The sequence below is a fragment of the Plectropomus leopardus genome, chromosome 1, assembly GCF_026936395.1.
Source record: "Plectropomus leopardus strain MGB_pleo_1.0 chromosome 1, ASM2693639v1, whole genome shotgun sequence".
NCBI classification, from domain to species: domain Eukaryota; kingdom Metazoa; phylum Chordata; class Actinopteri; order Perciformes; family Serranidae; genus Plectropomus; species Plectropomus leopardus.
Genome location: NC_142176.1, coordinates 42,383,861 through 42,399,857, shown reverse-complemented (window position 1 = coordinate 42,399,857; position 15,997 = coordinate 42,383,861). Strand labels below are relative to the sequence as shown.

General features: G+C 40.2%; 1 protein-coding gene across 4 annotated transcripts; it reads left to right on the top strand.

Moving 5' to 3' along the window:
- Positions 1-366: 366 nt before the first annotated feature.
- Positions 367-12,979, top strand: prc1b (protein regulator of cytokinesis 1b). Of its 4 annotated transcripts, none has more exons than XM_042486591.2 (15): positions 367-522; positions 760-892; positions 2,397-2,519; positions 4,335-4,568; positions 5,447-5,617; positions 7,439-7,588; positions 7,710-7,857; positions 7,948-8,084; positions 9,350-9,445; positions 9,543-9,689; positions 9,781-9,891; positions 10,011-10,124; positions 10,400-10,579; positions 10,703-10,737; positions 12,264-12,979. In XM_042486591.2, exons 1-15 carry the CDS (start codon positions 512-514, stop codon positions 12,310-12,312), a joined length of 1,839 nt encoding a protein of 612 aa, XP_042342525.1. In that variant the 5' UTR covers positions 367-511; the 3' UTR covers positions 12,313-12,979. The 4 variants fall into 4 exon arrangements, with proteins under 4 accessions (XP_042342525.1, XP_042342551.1, XP_042342542.1 ...); XM_042486617.2 differs by having other exon boundaries at positions 368-522; positions 10,400-10,502; XM_042486608.2 differs by lacking the exon at positions 10,703-10,737 and having other exon boundaries at positions 368-522; positions 10,400-10,502.
- Positions 12,980-15,997: the final 3,018 nt, after the last annotated feature.

Below are 15,997 nucleotides of genomic sequence, written 5' to 3'. Positions count from 1 at the left end.
ACTTTAAGTACATTGTGCTGATAATAATCACATAGTTCTACTTAGTAATGGAGTTGAATGCAAGACCTTTACGTTTAGTGGAGCATTTAGTGTGGCATCAGTACTTTTACTACAGTAAAAAGACCTGCATATTTCTTCCACCACTGGTCTGCTGAGAATTCTTCAGTCTAAATTAAACAGCAGCACCATTGTTGCATCAAGTGTCAAACTGCTGCTGAACGTCACCACACCCTCCATGAAACCAGTGTGTTTGTTTTTGTCATGAGTTCTTCGGCGGTGGGCGGTTCACTGCCATGACTAACTGACAAAGCACCGGCGGTCTGCATTGGTTAACACAACAATCGCACACAAAGAAGGAGCCAATCAGAGAGCAGATTGCCGCTGTACGCGTATTTTGAACTGTGTACAAACGGACTGGTCAGAGCAGGGACGGAGGCGACGCTCCAATCCGCCGCTAGTTTCGGTTATTGTGAACAATTCACCGATAATCGGGGCAGAGTGATATTTAACGATGAGAAAGAGGTAAGGTCAAAACTTTTTTTCGCGATCGAGCCAGTTTCTCATACTCTTCACAACGTTAGATATCAGCTTAATAACATAGCGAGTAGCTAACTGTTGATCAGACTCGCTAGCTAACGGGATGCTAACATCGGCTAATTCGCGCTAATAAGTGAATTCTGCCTTTTCTTCGATTGAAACTGAATGCCACTTTCACATCAAAGCGATTTGTTGATAACGGAGTGGTGGCTGTCCCTGTAGCGAGGTGCTGGCAGCAGAGGCTGTGTCGTGCCTGAACAAAGCGCTGTGCCACCTGAAGGACATCTGGGAGGAAATCGGTATCCCCGAAGACCAAAGACTGCAGAGGACTAATGTTGTCAAGAACCACATCAAGGTGAGAGACTTCGAGTGCCACGCGAGACATCAGCTTATGTCGATAGACCTGTAATGATACCGGTAACTCTGCTTTGTTAGGTCAGACAGTGGATCTGTGATCTATGAGATGAAAAACAGGTTTCCTCAGAGGATGATGGCTGAGTGAAACTACATTGTCGACATCACTCAGATCAGTCAAAGTATTAGAAGTATTATTATCAGTAAAATGTATGTCAAGTATGAACAGTAAAAGTACTAATAGAACAGGAGCATGTCTCCATTCAGTGTTTTACTAGTATATTTAATGTATTTAGATTATTATTACTGCTGCGTTAATGTGTATGTTGCATTTTACTGCTGTAGATATTTAAGGTTGAACTCATTTTAACTCCTTTATATCCTGTTAGGTAGTTTAACTCTTGAAACTCTTTGTTTAAACCGAAGCAAAGTGGCTTGATTTCATTCAAAGATATGCTAATAAGGCAAGGAGCAACTACACAAGAAATGGCCCAAATATTAGCAAAATGTTCATTGAAAGTTAAGCCTATAAGAGAGTGACCTGAAAATTAGCAATACAATTTTAAATAAAGATACCAAAGTAGCACACTGAAGTTTCTCAGACTGGTCATTCCACAGTGGATGAGCCCTGAGAATAAATGCCCTGTCCCTTTTAAGCTGTGTCCGAAACTGTCCCCTATCATGGATATAGTGCACTATATAGTGTGTTCGCCATTCACCATTTTGTCTCTGCTGTTAATTTCATCCACTACTGTATATAGTGCACAATAAAATACCCATAATGCACAGTAAATTTAAGTGTACATACGATGTACACTACATTCAACTCCCATCTACCACAATGCAATGCGGTCGTATATTTCCAGGGAAAAAAATTCCAACGTAGTGTCCGAAGCCGTACCCTCATTTACTCACTCATTATTCACTATGTAGTGTGTATTAAATAGTGCACTATATAGGAATAACCAAACTAAATTTCGGATACTATGTTGGAATTTTTTCCCTCAGAAATACACGACCGCATTGCATTGTGGTAGATGGGAGTTGAATGTAGGGTACATCGTGTGTACACTCAAATTTGCTGTGCATTGTGGGCATTTTATTGTGCACTATATAATGGATGAAATTAACAGCAGAGAATTCAGACACCACTACAAAAGGTGAACACACTATATAATGCACTATATCCGTGAAAGGGGACGGTTTCAGATAAGGCTAGCTTTAGTCTTCAAGTCTGAGGTGGGAACAGTCAAATGGTTCCTGCCTGAGGATCCCAGGGTGCGTGCTGGTTGCTATGGGGACATCAGTTCTGATGTAGTTTCTGGGGCCAGGTCATGAAGGGCTTTAAAAGTAATACGTGGTATCTTTAAATCAATCCTAAAACAAACATTAAGTTAAACCCATGCCTGAAACTATGTTTGGAAACCAGTAACTGCTAAGACTTAAAATATCCACACACATGTGTTGTCATGAGTCTGATTTCTTTGATTTGATGTTTCCACCAGAGCTTATTAGATATGATGATCAAAGAAGAGGAATCTCTGAAGAAGAGGCTTATCAGCAGCATTCAGACATGCAGGACAGACATGGAGAAGCTCTGCCTGGAACTCCAGCTGCCTGTGTTTGAGGTAACAACAATTGGTACACCGTCAGTGATTAGAGCCTCTGGAAAGCCAAATATCCAAAACTTTTTTTAATATGGAATTTAGGCTCTTACAGGCATAATAAAAAGCATAAAAAGATCAGACATAAGCCTCTATCCAAATCTGAAATATTGCCATTTTAGTTTTATCACAGTTTCCTGAAGCTGTGTTGATTTGGGCGTGGTTATCCCCGATCCATATCATGTCATATGGATAAAGCTAATCAAAAACTCAAAGTCAGCTGTCACTTGATACTAATTTAACATGCCAAACTGAAATCCCTCAACGCTCCATTCAATAGTTCAGAAACAGTCCCTCTGTTAGAGTTCGAGCCACTCTGGCACAAACTGGAGTGCTGGTAAGTTCAGAGCACTGTTGGAATGTACCTTTGGGTTATCCAGAGCACTCTGGTCATTCGGTCTGAGGAGAGTGAGCAGCAAGCGCTGAACGGAGTGAATGTGTAATGAACTTAACCATTAGTTAATTCATGGAGAAAGAGAGTGCTTCGTGGCTTTAAACAACAGCAGGAGTACAACATCACTGGGACTGTTAACTTTTAACTCTGCATGTATCACTCCGCTTCACAGCTGTTCAAAACCGGTTAATTAGTGTAAGAGTGACAGTGGGACATGTTTATAGTATGGTGTAAGCATAGGTTCAAACAGCTAGTTAGTGCTGTTCACCTAGCTGTCAATTGGTCAGGTTGACAGAGGAGAGAAGAAGAGAGAGAGGGAGAGGGGGGCGAACAAGAAAGGACGGGAATTTTAAAGTGTGTCTTGATCTGACTGTACATGCATTGGGCAGCTGTGGATGGGTTTCTGTAAACATTCGTTCACTGTAAACCAGATGTTACATGGATGTGCAATCAGACAGGGATACACTCGTCTGACACTAAACACAGCCTGAGTGACACCTACACACACACACACACACACACACACACACACACAGACTGTCTGATCGAACTAACTCATCTGAATCCCAAAGTGTGTGTTAACAGACTCTAACAGATAAATGTTCATGATACTAAGCAGCTGCTCTGTGCAGAACATTAAAACTGAGCTAACACAGATTAGCAAGCAGCGTGCAGGATAATGTTTATGTGTTGCTAGGCAACAGCTGTCATGTCCAGTGGTTGCGGGACTATTTGTGTCGGCGGAGCCAAAAAATTAATTTATTAAGCAAACAAATCATAATCTGTTGTCACTTGTTACTATTAACAAATAAAATACGCTTGTAGAACTGTTGTATAAAGGCACTATCACACTCGAAGTCATTTGTTGTGCTGTATGTCATCACGGCTGTGATTTGGTCGTAGGCACGAGGCCGCAGGCCGAATCACGGCTGTGATGATATACAGCACAGCATCACTCCCTCTCATGTGATAGTGCTTAAGCGTCAGATTGGAGTTAGAAACGCAGCCAGAGTCAGAGGGCTGTAACAGATAGAGCTGTACCATGCCGACTCTGCTTTGCTCCATGGCTGTCGTCGTGGAGACGAGAGACAGCTGACAAGGGTGGGATCTACGGAGGTGTCAATCAAAACATGATCTGCCACACCCTCACAGTCTGGAGAAATGCTGTTATCTTCAAAATGAGCTGGTTTTTAACTCTCTTTTCTAATAGTTGGGAACATTTATTTTCACTCAGATTTTTGCAGATACTTAAAGAGACACTCAACCTTGATATAATATGTGCATTCTTTCTATTTTAAGCCACATTTCCAGAGGCTTTCAAACACTCTCTATCACAGCTCACCTTGGAAAGTGAATTTGTTGCTCTCTGTGTGGTGTGAGTTCAGGAGGAGAGTGGCATCAGCATGCTGCAGCAGGAGAAGAACATCCGCACGCAGGTGGACGCTCTGCTGAAGGAGAAGACTCAGCGGATGCAAAAGCTAAAGGTTCTGCTGGAGCAGGACCAGGACCTGTGCGATGTCTTGTGCTCCATGCCTTATGGCATCGCTCCAGACTCCGTCCCCACGCCAGAACAGCTGGAGAGCTTCAGCCAGCACATCACCAACCAGAACGCAGAGAAGGTGGGAACTTGCTTTCACGTGTTTTGACTGCATGAGTGGAAAAGTTGTCCTTCTTTCAGGGCTGCAGCTTCTGCTGTAGGTGGAGGTGGAAAATGGGCACAAACTGTATTGCAGTATGCAGGTCAAATTGCAGGATCTTCAGTTTTCTATCCCTCAAAAAAAAGGGACTTGATCTTAATGTTTTGCAAGGTACCCTTATGTGCCGGTCTGGTCAACTGACATTTGACGCAAGTTGGCGTTAGGAATGTAACACACGAGTAAAGTTTGTAAGTGCTAGCATTTTGCTTATTTGCAAATGCCTGGGAGGTACGTGTTTAATAACGTGTGGCTGTATCGCTGTAGGCCTACCTATTTTAAAGTTCTTAAGGTCATGGAAATGGGGTAAAACATTATTTTAAAGTTATGGGAATGTTTTGGCGTGATATCTTTAAGGTTTTCACATGAAGCTAAGCATTGTTATTATGGTGTCATAGGAAGAATGTTGGTCACACACCCCGCAGCTGTCACGGTCACTGTCCACTCAGAACCGCTTGGACTGTTATCACATCACTTCATAAATTTGGAATTTTATTTTTTTTTGGTAGCGTGACATTCTGTAGTTTGCTGCCACTAACAGTTATCTCACAGCTTAAGTCCGCAGGTCATACAATAAAAAGTGTAGGCTGGATTGCCCCACAATAACTGACATAGGTTTAAAGTTTTATGCACACTCTTCAATGCTAGATGCCTCTGCATTTATCATTTAACATTTCACAAAAAAGATGTAGTTGGTTTTAATATAAATGTATCTGGCACAAATATATCAGGTCTTCACAAAAGATCACAACACAGAAACATAGTAATGATAACCTAATCTGTACTGGCTGTGGTGTTTTCAGGCAAAGCGGTATGCTGAGTTCATGGACCTGAAAAGCCAGATCATCTTGTACATGGAGGAGCTGGACCACATCCCCGAGACCAGCTTCGAGAAGGACGTTGTCTGTGAGGACGAGGACTCTTTTTGCCTATCCAGAGACAATATCACATCACTCAAACTGCTTGTTTGTCAGGTAAAATGCTTTTATAACACAGAATTTAGTGACACTTTAAGCTTCAAGCCAATCTTTAAATAAGTTTGGTTGTTCATGCACTGCAGCCACGCGCGTCGCAGTTCAATCACAAATTGCAGCAATAGTTTCAACGTCTTTTTTTATTATTTACATAAGCAAATCTGGCGGGAAAACACACGTAATATATAATGAACAATATAGAAGCCATGTTGGATATGAGATAAATGATCATGACAAACGTTAAAATATGCATTAAAATGAAATATTGGAATCCGCCAACATACTGATTTCTGTTAATATCACAAACTATTTTTTTTATTGACAAAGTGAACATGTGCAAAGGCATTAACCCTAAGCTGTATTTTTTCTAAATTTGCATATGAATGAACATAACATACATTAAAAAGAATTGTTTTTGATGTCTCTACCTGCTGATTAGAGTCAGCTAAAGCTTATATGCATACAATGGTATTTTCTCACATAACTTACTTTTATGCCACCTGGTCATATACAACAGCAAGCACTTTAAACCACCAGGTCTCTCTTCAAGAAAACACTCAAAAAATTAGATTGGAAACCTTTACATTTTCACTACTGCAACATCCTAAGTATAACATTTTAGATATCAATAATTATCAGACGTTCTTGGATGTTTGCTTTTTTGTTTTTAGGTTTTGAATGGGCATGCCCGCCACCATTAAATGATTTCATACAGAAAAAACCCCAATAATGGAATAAACACTAGGGTGCTAACAAGGAGAGACTGTAATATACCGAGGCGTAGGACTAAATTTAGTCAAATGGGGTGTCTGTTCGAGGAAGACATTCTTTGAATCAGCTGCCGGCACATAATAGGGACTGTGACAACTACTCAACTACTCACCCTTCAAAAAAAAAACCTTAAACATTGGGTGAAAACAAACCAGTCATGTACCCATACATAAACTGCTTTCTTCTCCGATGCCTGTTCTCGGGGTTTTGTTTTTTTGAGCTTATCATAAGTTGGGGTTTTTTACTGTTTATTGTAGGTAGTTTTGCTCTTTAATATGTCCCTGTGTGATTTGTTGTCGTGCACTGTTTGTGTCATGTCCTGTGGACTGTTCTATGAGCTGTCTGTGTAGCTGTTTTTTATGGTGCCTGCCTTACGACTACAGATGAAATTTAGCAATTGCGCTAATTCCAGCACATTTACATCGATGCTTACTGCTGATATGTTGATGAATGTGCACTGTCCTAACTCTATAAACTGAATAAGTTATTTTATTAATGTAATGTCCGCGACATAAGAGACTTGATGACTTAAATTAGATGGGGAAAAAGTGGATGTATCGATATTGCTATCAGTTATTGGCCAAATGAGCTGTTATACATGGGCATGTTAGATATCTGTGAAAAATCCAATATCATGCATCCCTAAAACAAAACAAAAAAAACAACAAACAAAAGCATAAGGATCCACTTGTTTATATTTGTAGAAGATCGAAATTCCAAATTTTTTTGACAAAATACATGTAGAGTTGACTGTTGGTGCTTTCATTAAATATTTACACAATGACATTTTTAATAAATAATCATCAGGAATATGGATATGTTTTTAGTATTAAAAGAGTCTGGTAAGTTCAGAAAATGACCTCACTTTAGTGTTATGCAGCCTTTAAACCAGGAAAAGACAACACTTAAGATATTATGATACCCAAAATCTAAAATCTTTCCTCATCACTATATGGATATATTGTCCAGCCTTACGTGTAACTGATGCATTGTCACAGTGGCAGCAGCTGAGTCTGTAAGTGATGCTCCTCTGTGTTTGTCGATGTGTAGCTGGAGGAACGTAAGGCGGAGAACGAGGCAGTGTGTGAGGCTCACAGAGAGAAGATCCAGCGGTTGTGGGACAGACTGCAGGTGGCCCAGGAGGAGAGGGAGGCCTTCAACCAACACATGGTCAGCTCCAGGAAGAGGAACCTGGAAGCGGTAAGAAGATTCAAGTTTGACTTTCTTGTTCATCCACTTTTTTCCTGTTATCTGCAGTCAGCTGTGATTGTTAGTACTATGGCCACTTTTTTGCTGTGCTCACTTTGTTTTTCTTCTGCAGTTACAAGCAGAAGTTCAGCGTCTGGAGGAGCTCAAGCTGCGGAACATCCGCAATGTCACTGACGCCATCCGCTCTGAGATCGCTGTGTTTTGGGAAAAGTGTTTTTTAAGCACTGACCAGCAGCAGGCATTCATGCCATATTTCAGCGGTGGGTTCTCTTATTTAACATCTTAGTTGTATTAATTAGAACCATACTGGAGTTTAGAAAAGTGCAAAGACTAGAAGTGTCTATTTTCAGAGGATTTCACTGAAGAGCTGCTGAGTCTGCATGATGCTGAGATCCAGAGGTTGAAGCAGCACTATGAGGATCACAAAGAGCTGTTTGACGGAGTTCACCAGTGGGAGGAAAGCTGGAGACTCTTCCTGGAGATGGAGGTGAGTACACTCTATGTACTTTGGTGTCCTCAGCAGACCCCCCCCCCACCACCACCACCACCACACACACACACACACACACACACACACACACACACACACACACACACACACACACACACACACACACACACACACACACACACACTTTGACAGAAAAAGGAAACTAGCAATAGCAACAAGTAGCAACAGGTAGTAACAAAACTGTCCTGTCCAAGGATCATAGGACTAAACCAAAGCTAAATTTAAATTTTACACAGAATGGTCATCTGCAATTCAATTCTCATTTCAAAAACACTTTACAATTGCAAAAAAAATGCAAGACAGATAATTTAATGTACACACCCAGCACTAAATTCTTTTCAAACTTAGTGTTTCACAAAGTTGTTTCACAAAGTAATCAACTTTATTTAACATAAATGAATTTGTAATTTATTTAATTCAAATGAATTTGTAATTTATTTTCTTTCTTTGTCAATCAACACAAGGCAGTTGACAGTTATAATGTGTTTTCTGCATGTCCTTACACACAGCACACGTGCAGTTAAGGTGGAGGGACAATGCAGGGTCAGCCATAATACGGTGCCCCTGGAGCATGTTCGGGTTTAGTGCCTTGCTCAAGGGCAGACTGGCAATGTGTGTGTATTTAGCCTGTTAGAAGGTACCTCCCACTATCAATATGTTACGTCATGGCAAACAATTTAACAAAATATACATGGAATACTGTAGTTTAAAAACAGTGTCAGCAATCACAGGCTAGAGGTAAATATCAGGCCACAACAATATCATCTCATTATTGTCCATCTTAACTCCAAACAGGAGGAAGATGGTCATAATGCAAAGATTGAGTAGCTATGATCAAATATCATATAAATAACATCATAGGAAAATGACTGAAAAATACAAATCTATATAAATATAGAAAATATCTGAATATGGAGAAAATGGAAGAAAAAAAACATCTCAACAACTCTCAAAATCTAGCAGATAACTGCACAGACCATCAGGGCCCCCAGAGCAACCAGTCATCTCTCTCTTTTTCTTGGATCAAATCCTTTTTTGAAAATGAAGCATCTTCAGGTCCTGGCCTTCAACAATGCTGCCACTGCTGCACTTTTCCATCCTTCAAGTCTTTGTCATTCAGATGAGCACATTTAAAAACCCCTACAACTACTGGTTTATTTATTTTAGCCGGTCATAGTGTTGCATGATAAACACTTGTTTCATCAAGGTCATAATGTCTCTCTCACCTTTCTCATTGACAGAAAAAAGCCACAGATCCAACAAGATTCAATAACAGAGGAGGGAACCTCCTCAAAGAGCAGAAACAGAGGTCTGAGCTGCAGAAAAGTCTGCCTAAGGTAAGACGTGAAGGCTGCCTATTTCTAAACTTAACATCTTTAAGCAATTCTTAAGCATGTGATACTAACTCAGCACCATGTGTTTGGTGTTTCTAAGCTTGAAAAGAAACTAAAAGCCCAGATTGATGCTTGGGAAAGTGAACAAGGTCGGGAGTTTCTGGTAAACGGCCAGAAGTTTCTGCAGTATGTGGAGGGCCAGTGGGAGCTGCACCGGGTAGAGAAAGAGAAGGAGAAACAAGAGAGGGTAAACACGCTGCCTTGTTTTATTACAGGGTTGTAGTCCATGTGCTTGCTGGTAAATGTGTTAACACTTGTCTTATCAAACTCTTTAACAGCATCTGAAAAAAAGCAGACAGACAGAGGAGGACATGCTGTATGGGACGGCTGTACGAACTCCCACCAAACGCAGACTCCTTGGCACCAATACCCCAAATAAATCCCGCAAGGTGGTAAACCCAGCTCACTTTCATAGTTGTGCTCTAAATTCTTGCTTTATTACAAACTGAGTGTCCTCAGTGGTCTGGCTCTGTCAGCACTAACCCTCTGGCTCTGCCTCTCTCATCAGTTTAACGTGACTTCCAGCATTTCTAGCGCCACCTCTAACAGCACCAGCCGCTCTGTTTATGGTGGAACTGTCTGCCGCTCACCTGTGTCCCGCCCACCTCTCTCAGCAAACAAGGTTGGTTTCATTTTCATTATGGAACAAGTTACACACAACTCCAACCTGGTTTTCAGTTCAATTCAAAAACACTTTATTTCATCCCCAAGGGGCAATTTGTAAGGCACGCAGAGTTGTAAGGTAAAAAACTAAACATAACGACAATGACATGGAATAACAACAATTTAAAAATGCAATAAATAAAATGCTGTATTACATTATTTGTCAACTATGGTCCTGTGTCCATAGTTGGGCCTAAGATGACAGTTAGGACCACTTGCGTTTCTCTCCTCCAGGTTCCAGCAGCGTGGACGCCAGGTGGCAGTAAACCCCCCCACCCTAGACTGCAAGGCTGTAACAAGGAGAACGAGGCCCAGCTGAAGGGGAGCCCTCTGAGTGGTGCGTTGCTGTCCCCCGCTGGTCCACAGCGTAACTTCAGCATAGCCTCTGTGGCCAGCACATATTCAGAGTTTGTGGTAATTTACACTTTTGTCTGTAATCCATTTTCTCTGCATCTTCTTCCTTGTTTCTGTGCCCTAACACCGTTAAGTGTATTGTAGAGGATGTGCACATGCTAATGATGCAAATTTGTATTTTAGAGGGACTTGGTCAACACTGAATCTGTTCAGTCAAGGTGTGTTGGGAATCTTAATACTGTGTGTACCTCTCACTAATCTCCTTTTTATGTAGTAATTGCATGGCTCCAATCAAAGGAGAAATGACTCTTGAAGAGTAATTGAACATGCTGCTTTAGCTTTAACATGCACAGTCAGCGAGCTCTCAGGCCAAAATCAGCCCTGTTCTAGAAACATGCAGGGGGTGTGCTTCTTCAGAAATCTGAGAAGCAGATAAGTGAAGCCAAAACACAGAGGTGCTGGACATTTCTCATGGTGGCAATTATTTTATTTTCTTCTTGACAATCTTGAGATAAACCATAGAAATACACCATAAAGGCCCAGACCCACCAAGCCATCAGCATAGAATTAGCAGCGACGAAAGCCCCCTGCTGTGTCACCTCACGTCACCGTGTCTTGGCCTAAAGGTTAAACATGAACACCCCAAATTGACCAATCGGCACGTACTGCAACTGCATCAAAAAGGGAAACCAAAACACCGTCATGAAGCTAGTTAGCCAGTTAGCACATTAACAACACAATTCAATGCAGAAAGAGCAAAGCATACAGTGAACAAAAACACAACCCATCAGGGCTCAAGTTGGTCTGAACTCAGCTTTATCCCACAGCCACTGACTCCCCTGCTGCCTTTACATCACTGACTCTGATCCACTGCTCCTACATCTCTGTCTCTCTCAACCGTACAGCAAGGACATTCAACTGGCTCTGCTTGGGGGCCACGTTTGCAAAATGACAGGAGGCCAGGGGCCAGTCACAACAGCCCCGTACCTGTTGCTAGAATTTTAGGACATTTTTAGGATGTTTCTAGGATTTTAGGACATTTCTAAGATTAGGGTCTTAGCTAGACCTCTGTCAGAGGTGTGAGGGATCCTCCACTGGCACTTTTTTTGATCAACAAGCTCTATTTTGATGCTGTTTTATGCACTCTGGCACCTTATGCATACTAAAAGTACAAAAATGATTCCCAGTGGGAATCACTTCATTTTTATTGTGAACTAGAAAATGGTTGGGGGGGCATGTAGGTCCCCATCAGAGGTCAGATTTGGCCAATGGGCCATAAGTTGAGTATCACTGCCATAGACTGTATTAAGGAAGTGGATGTAGTCACCATGACACAACCCACTGGTTTGTTGACTACTGTTTGAAGCCTCAAATTTGTCAATATTGTCATGTTGATCATTTGTCTTAATAATGTGGTCTGTGTATGTTCAGGCAAAATGGCAACACCAGAACTGAATAACACCTCACAAAACAGCTGGATGTGAATAACTTGATACTCTCTAGTGTTTAAACAAAAGCATGGATTTTTGTTGCAAACAGCTCGTCTCTTGGTTCAGAGTATGAAACTATTCGAGCACCTGTGTGTTCTCTTTAAGTCTTACTAACAGTCTCCAGTGTGTTGTTTCATAATGATCAGAAAACATCGAGCTGCTGTTTGCTTGCTTTTGGATTCTTTTGACTGCGTCCTCTTTTTTTCATATTGTCACACGTGTGTATGAGGATTCACGCTTTTCTGTCTCTACAGCGAGACTTATCCAAGGCCTCTGACGCCAAGATCCAGCACAACATCCTGAACTCCACCACCACCAACCTCTGACCTCTCTACTCTGAGGGGGGTTGCATCACAGATCACATCATAGTCCTTCGACAAAGCTCTGATCTCCCTCCAAGTGGATCGCTGCCTTCGCAGCCATCTATTTTTGTAGGTAAATGAAGGTAATAATATATAAAGTGTTAACTCAGTGATGAACAAAGACTATCACTGTCTACAAGAGGAAAATCTGTTTGTATCACAAGTGAAACTAACACTACTTTGGCTCCCTAAATTTTGCCAGTTTTTGAGTTGTAATAAATGTTGTCTGCATTTTGTACTGCACATTTTTTAAAAGAAAAAGAACAAAAGAATCCTAAGCTTTCTGATGTTATGCAATCTGGGGTTACAGGCCAAATGTATTATGAATACTTTGCACTTTTTTAGTATAGTATATTGCAATACATTGTGTAATTTTATACACACTCACACTGTTCCTTCCAAATCTGTTTTTATACATGTATGTATTGGTGTATATATTTCTGTATCTGCTGTTTGACATAGACATTAGTTGTTTAAACAGACTGTTATAGCCTGTCATATATTTGTGCTGCAAAACAGTTTAAATATAGTTACATTAAATGGACACACTATCATGGCTGATTTGGAAAAGATTGTCAAAATATAATAAATGCATTTTCACGTGAAAAGTGTAGACTAATTATATTTTTTGAGACAGTTATTTAAAATATATATATATATATATATATATATATATATATATATATATATATATATATATATTAACCTGGTATTTGTGTTGTCAAATAAAATCCAAATTTACAAAATTCTCACAATTGGCATTTCATTGGAACCTAAACACCCTGCAGTATGTCCCTAAAGACATGAGACAGTTTGAGCCTCATCAAAACATCAGCTGTCTGAAGTTTGTCAGATGAGACTGAGTCTGTTGATGCAACACTGTAGATCAGGGGTGTCCAAACTTTTTTGAATGGGGGCCAGATTAGACAATGCGAAAATACTAGGGGCCAGCTGTTTCTTGCATCATATGTTTTTTTTTTTAAAAAAAAAAAACCCTTACATATATGACACACTGATTCAAGTGTTTCATCTTGTATGAAAAACTTTCCGATGCTCCTAGAAGCTCGCTGTCCACAGATGTACAAAAAAGAGATTTTCCGTCATGATTGACAGCCAATCCCTGCACTCGCATTCAATGGAGCTGTTTGCAATTGGTCGGACAGATGTTTTGGCGGGACCCAAACATCTAATAGCATCATTTTAGTATATGCATCTATTAGCTTCAGCTAATAGATGCATATACTAAAATGTGCAACTACTAAAAGTAAATGGTAGCTACTAGTAACAAAATAACCCAATATATATTTATTTTATCTCAATTGTTAACACTGTTTTCATGCTTTTCGCCATTTCTGCTGCCCTGAAACATCACGCAAACGTCACAACTCAGCAAATCGGGTATCATAGAAGTTTTCCAATTTCCCCTCGTAATTTCAATTTAAGAGGGCCTTTCACATGCTTGTAACTCGTAAATTCTATATTTCCAAGGAGCACACCAAGGCAGCATTAGACTACAACCATCTTCACTGCCTATGCCTTTTGTGCCAATTGTGATCTCAACTACACACCTTGTAAAGTGAGGACTGCTTCTTGCATGGTAATGAAGTTATCATGTTGATATAATCTGCCCACAGACAAGACAGCTGGCGAGACACTCAAAATGGCTTCTGTGGTAGTTCCCACTACAGTTGGTGTTATCAGATCCACATTTGGCCATGATGACGCACACACAGACTCAGAGAGTGAAAACAGTAGCAGTTGGTGCAATTGTTGCCACTGCTAACAGTTGTATTCCCCATGTGGTTTTCTGTCTTTCCAAAAAAGAAAAACTGTTAAAGTGACCCCACATTGGCTGTTCTGCCTGCTCTCTACACAGCTAGTGACCTTCATTGTGATGTGTAGTCCCAGTTAGAGCAGTGGTAATTTTGAAAAGTTTCTATCTGGATCACGGTGATCCAATCAAATGTTGCTTTGTTTTATCTGCAGTGTAAGTCTTGCTTAAAAGGGGGAAACCTTCTTGGAACCCATCTTGCAATAGGGTCATACCAGCTGCGATACAGCCCTTTGTGAGTGAGCAAATGTCTGCCAGGGGGGCAATGGCCCCTTCCCTACTTCCTGACTACTTGGTTGGACCACACCAACCGTAAAATTAGGCCTCCATTTTGACCTCAACTTCACACCTGTCAAGTTTGATGAATGCATCTTGCATTATTTTGAGACTATTGCATTGACAGGTGGAATAATAAACACTTGGCAAAGTCCTCAGAACAGCTTCTCTGGTAGTTTCTGCCACAATAGATGTGACCAGGAACATATGATGACACACAGACTCACAAGGTGAAAACAAACCAGCTGTCATGTTGCCGGGCTCGTAAAAAACTTTTTGTAAGAAATAAGTTTTATGGAAAAATTGATCTCAAACTGTCTAGTCTATCAGAGATAATCGATCTTATTTTACACAATCTTTTCAGGCTCAGAATACAGTCAATAAAAGGTGAGGAAAGGATTACAAATGAGTGGATCAATGTCTGTGTCAGCAGATTTCCTGGATCAGAGGTCTTGTATGCAATGTCACTCAGTGAGACAGTTAAATGCAATATTTATGATGATGGCAATCAACACTGTAACACGAACAGCTGACTTCAAACTCAGTCATGTCAATGTGACGTCAAATTAAAGTTTGCCGCTACCCTAAGGCTCGAGGGGTGATTGAGGTTATCTCATAGGACAACGGTCAGGCGGAATTTAACTAACAACATTCCAGTAAATGGTTAACCTAGTTTGCTTAGCTAGTTGACATCAGCTGATGTTATCTGACTTTCTCAGTGGGCTTTGAATTTCTGTGACATGTAGGGTCGCAATGATGTGAGACTTTAACAGTACCATAAATGTCACAGTGTCATGGTATTACAGACTTATTCTTATCAGTTGCTGAACCTTAAAGGAAAGAAAACAGAGAGGCCTTTTAGTTAAAAAAATAATTTTATGACTAAAATTAAAACTTTAAACATAAAAAAGTATGTGTAAAAAGCTTTCCTTTTGACAATAATTAAAATGGTGAGACTGTCTGTCCAGTTGCATTCTTTTTCAATAATGTAGATAAACAAATGCATGCAATGTGATAACTGTCTATTTTCATACCAGAGTATACCTTTAAGCAGGTGTACCATTGCAACCCTATTTGTACACTGAGTAACACTTTTGTTTTGCTCCCATTCTTCATGAGCTGAATTATTTAGACTTTAACTATTTTCTTTGATGGCATTTCTATCAAATGTTGGTCACTTAAAAAAATGAAATAAAATAATAATCCACGTTAGTGAGCACTAGCACCTTTTTGGAGACAATCCATCCACCTGACAGGAATGGCGTATCAAGATGCTGATTAAACTGCATCATTACTACCAGTGTTGCAGTATGCAATTGCTTAAGTAAAAAGGTTAATACCATACTGTGAAAATACTGTTACAAGTAAAAGCCCCACATTGAAAATGTTACTTAAATAAATAAAGTAAAATGTACTTAAAGTAGCAGAAAAATATTTTGATAAAAGGAAATACAAGAAAAAAAACCTCAAAACTTAAAATAATTAAGAAAAATACATAAATATTTATCAAAATAGATGA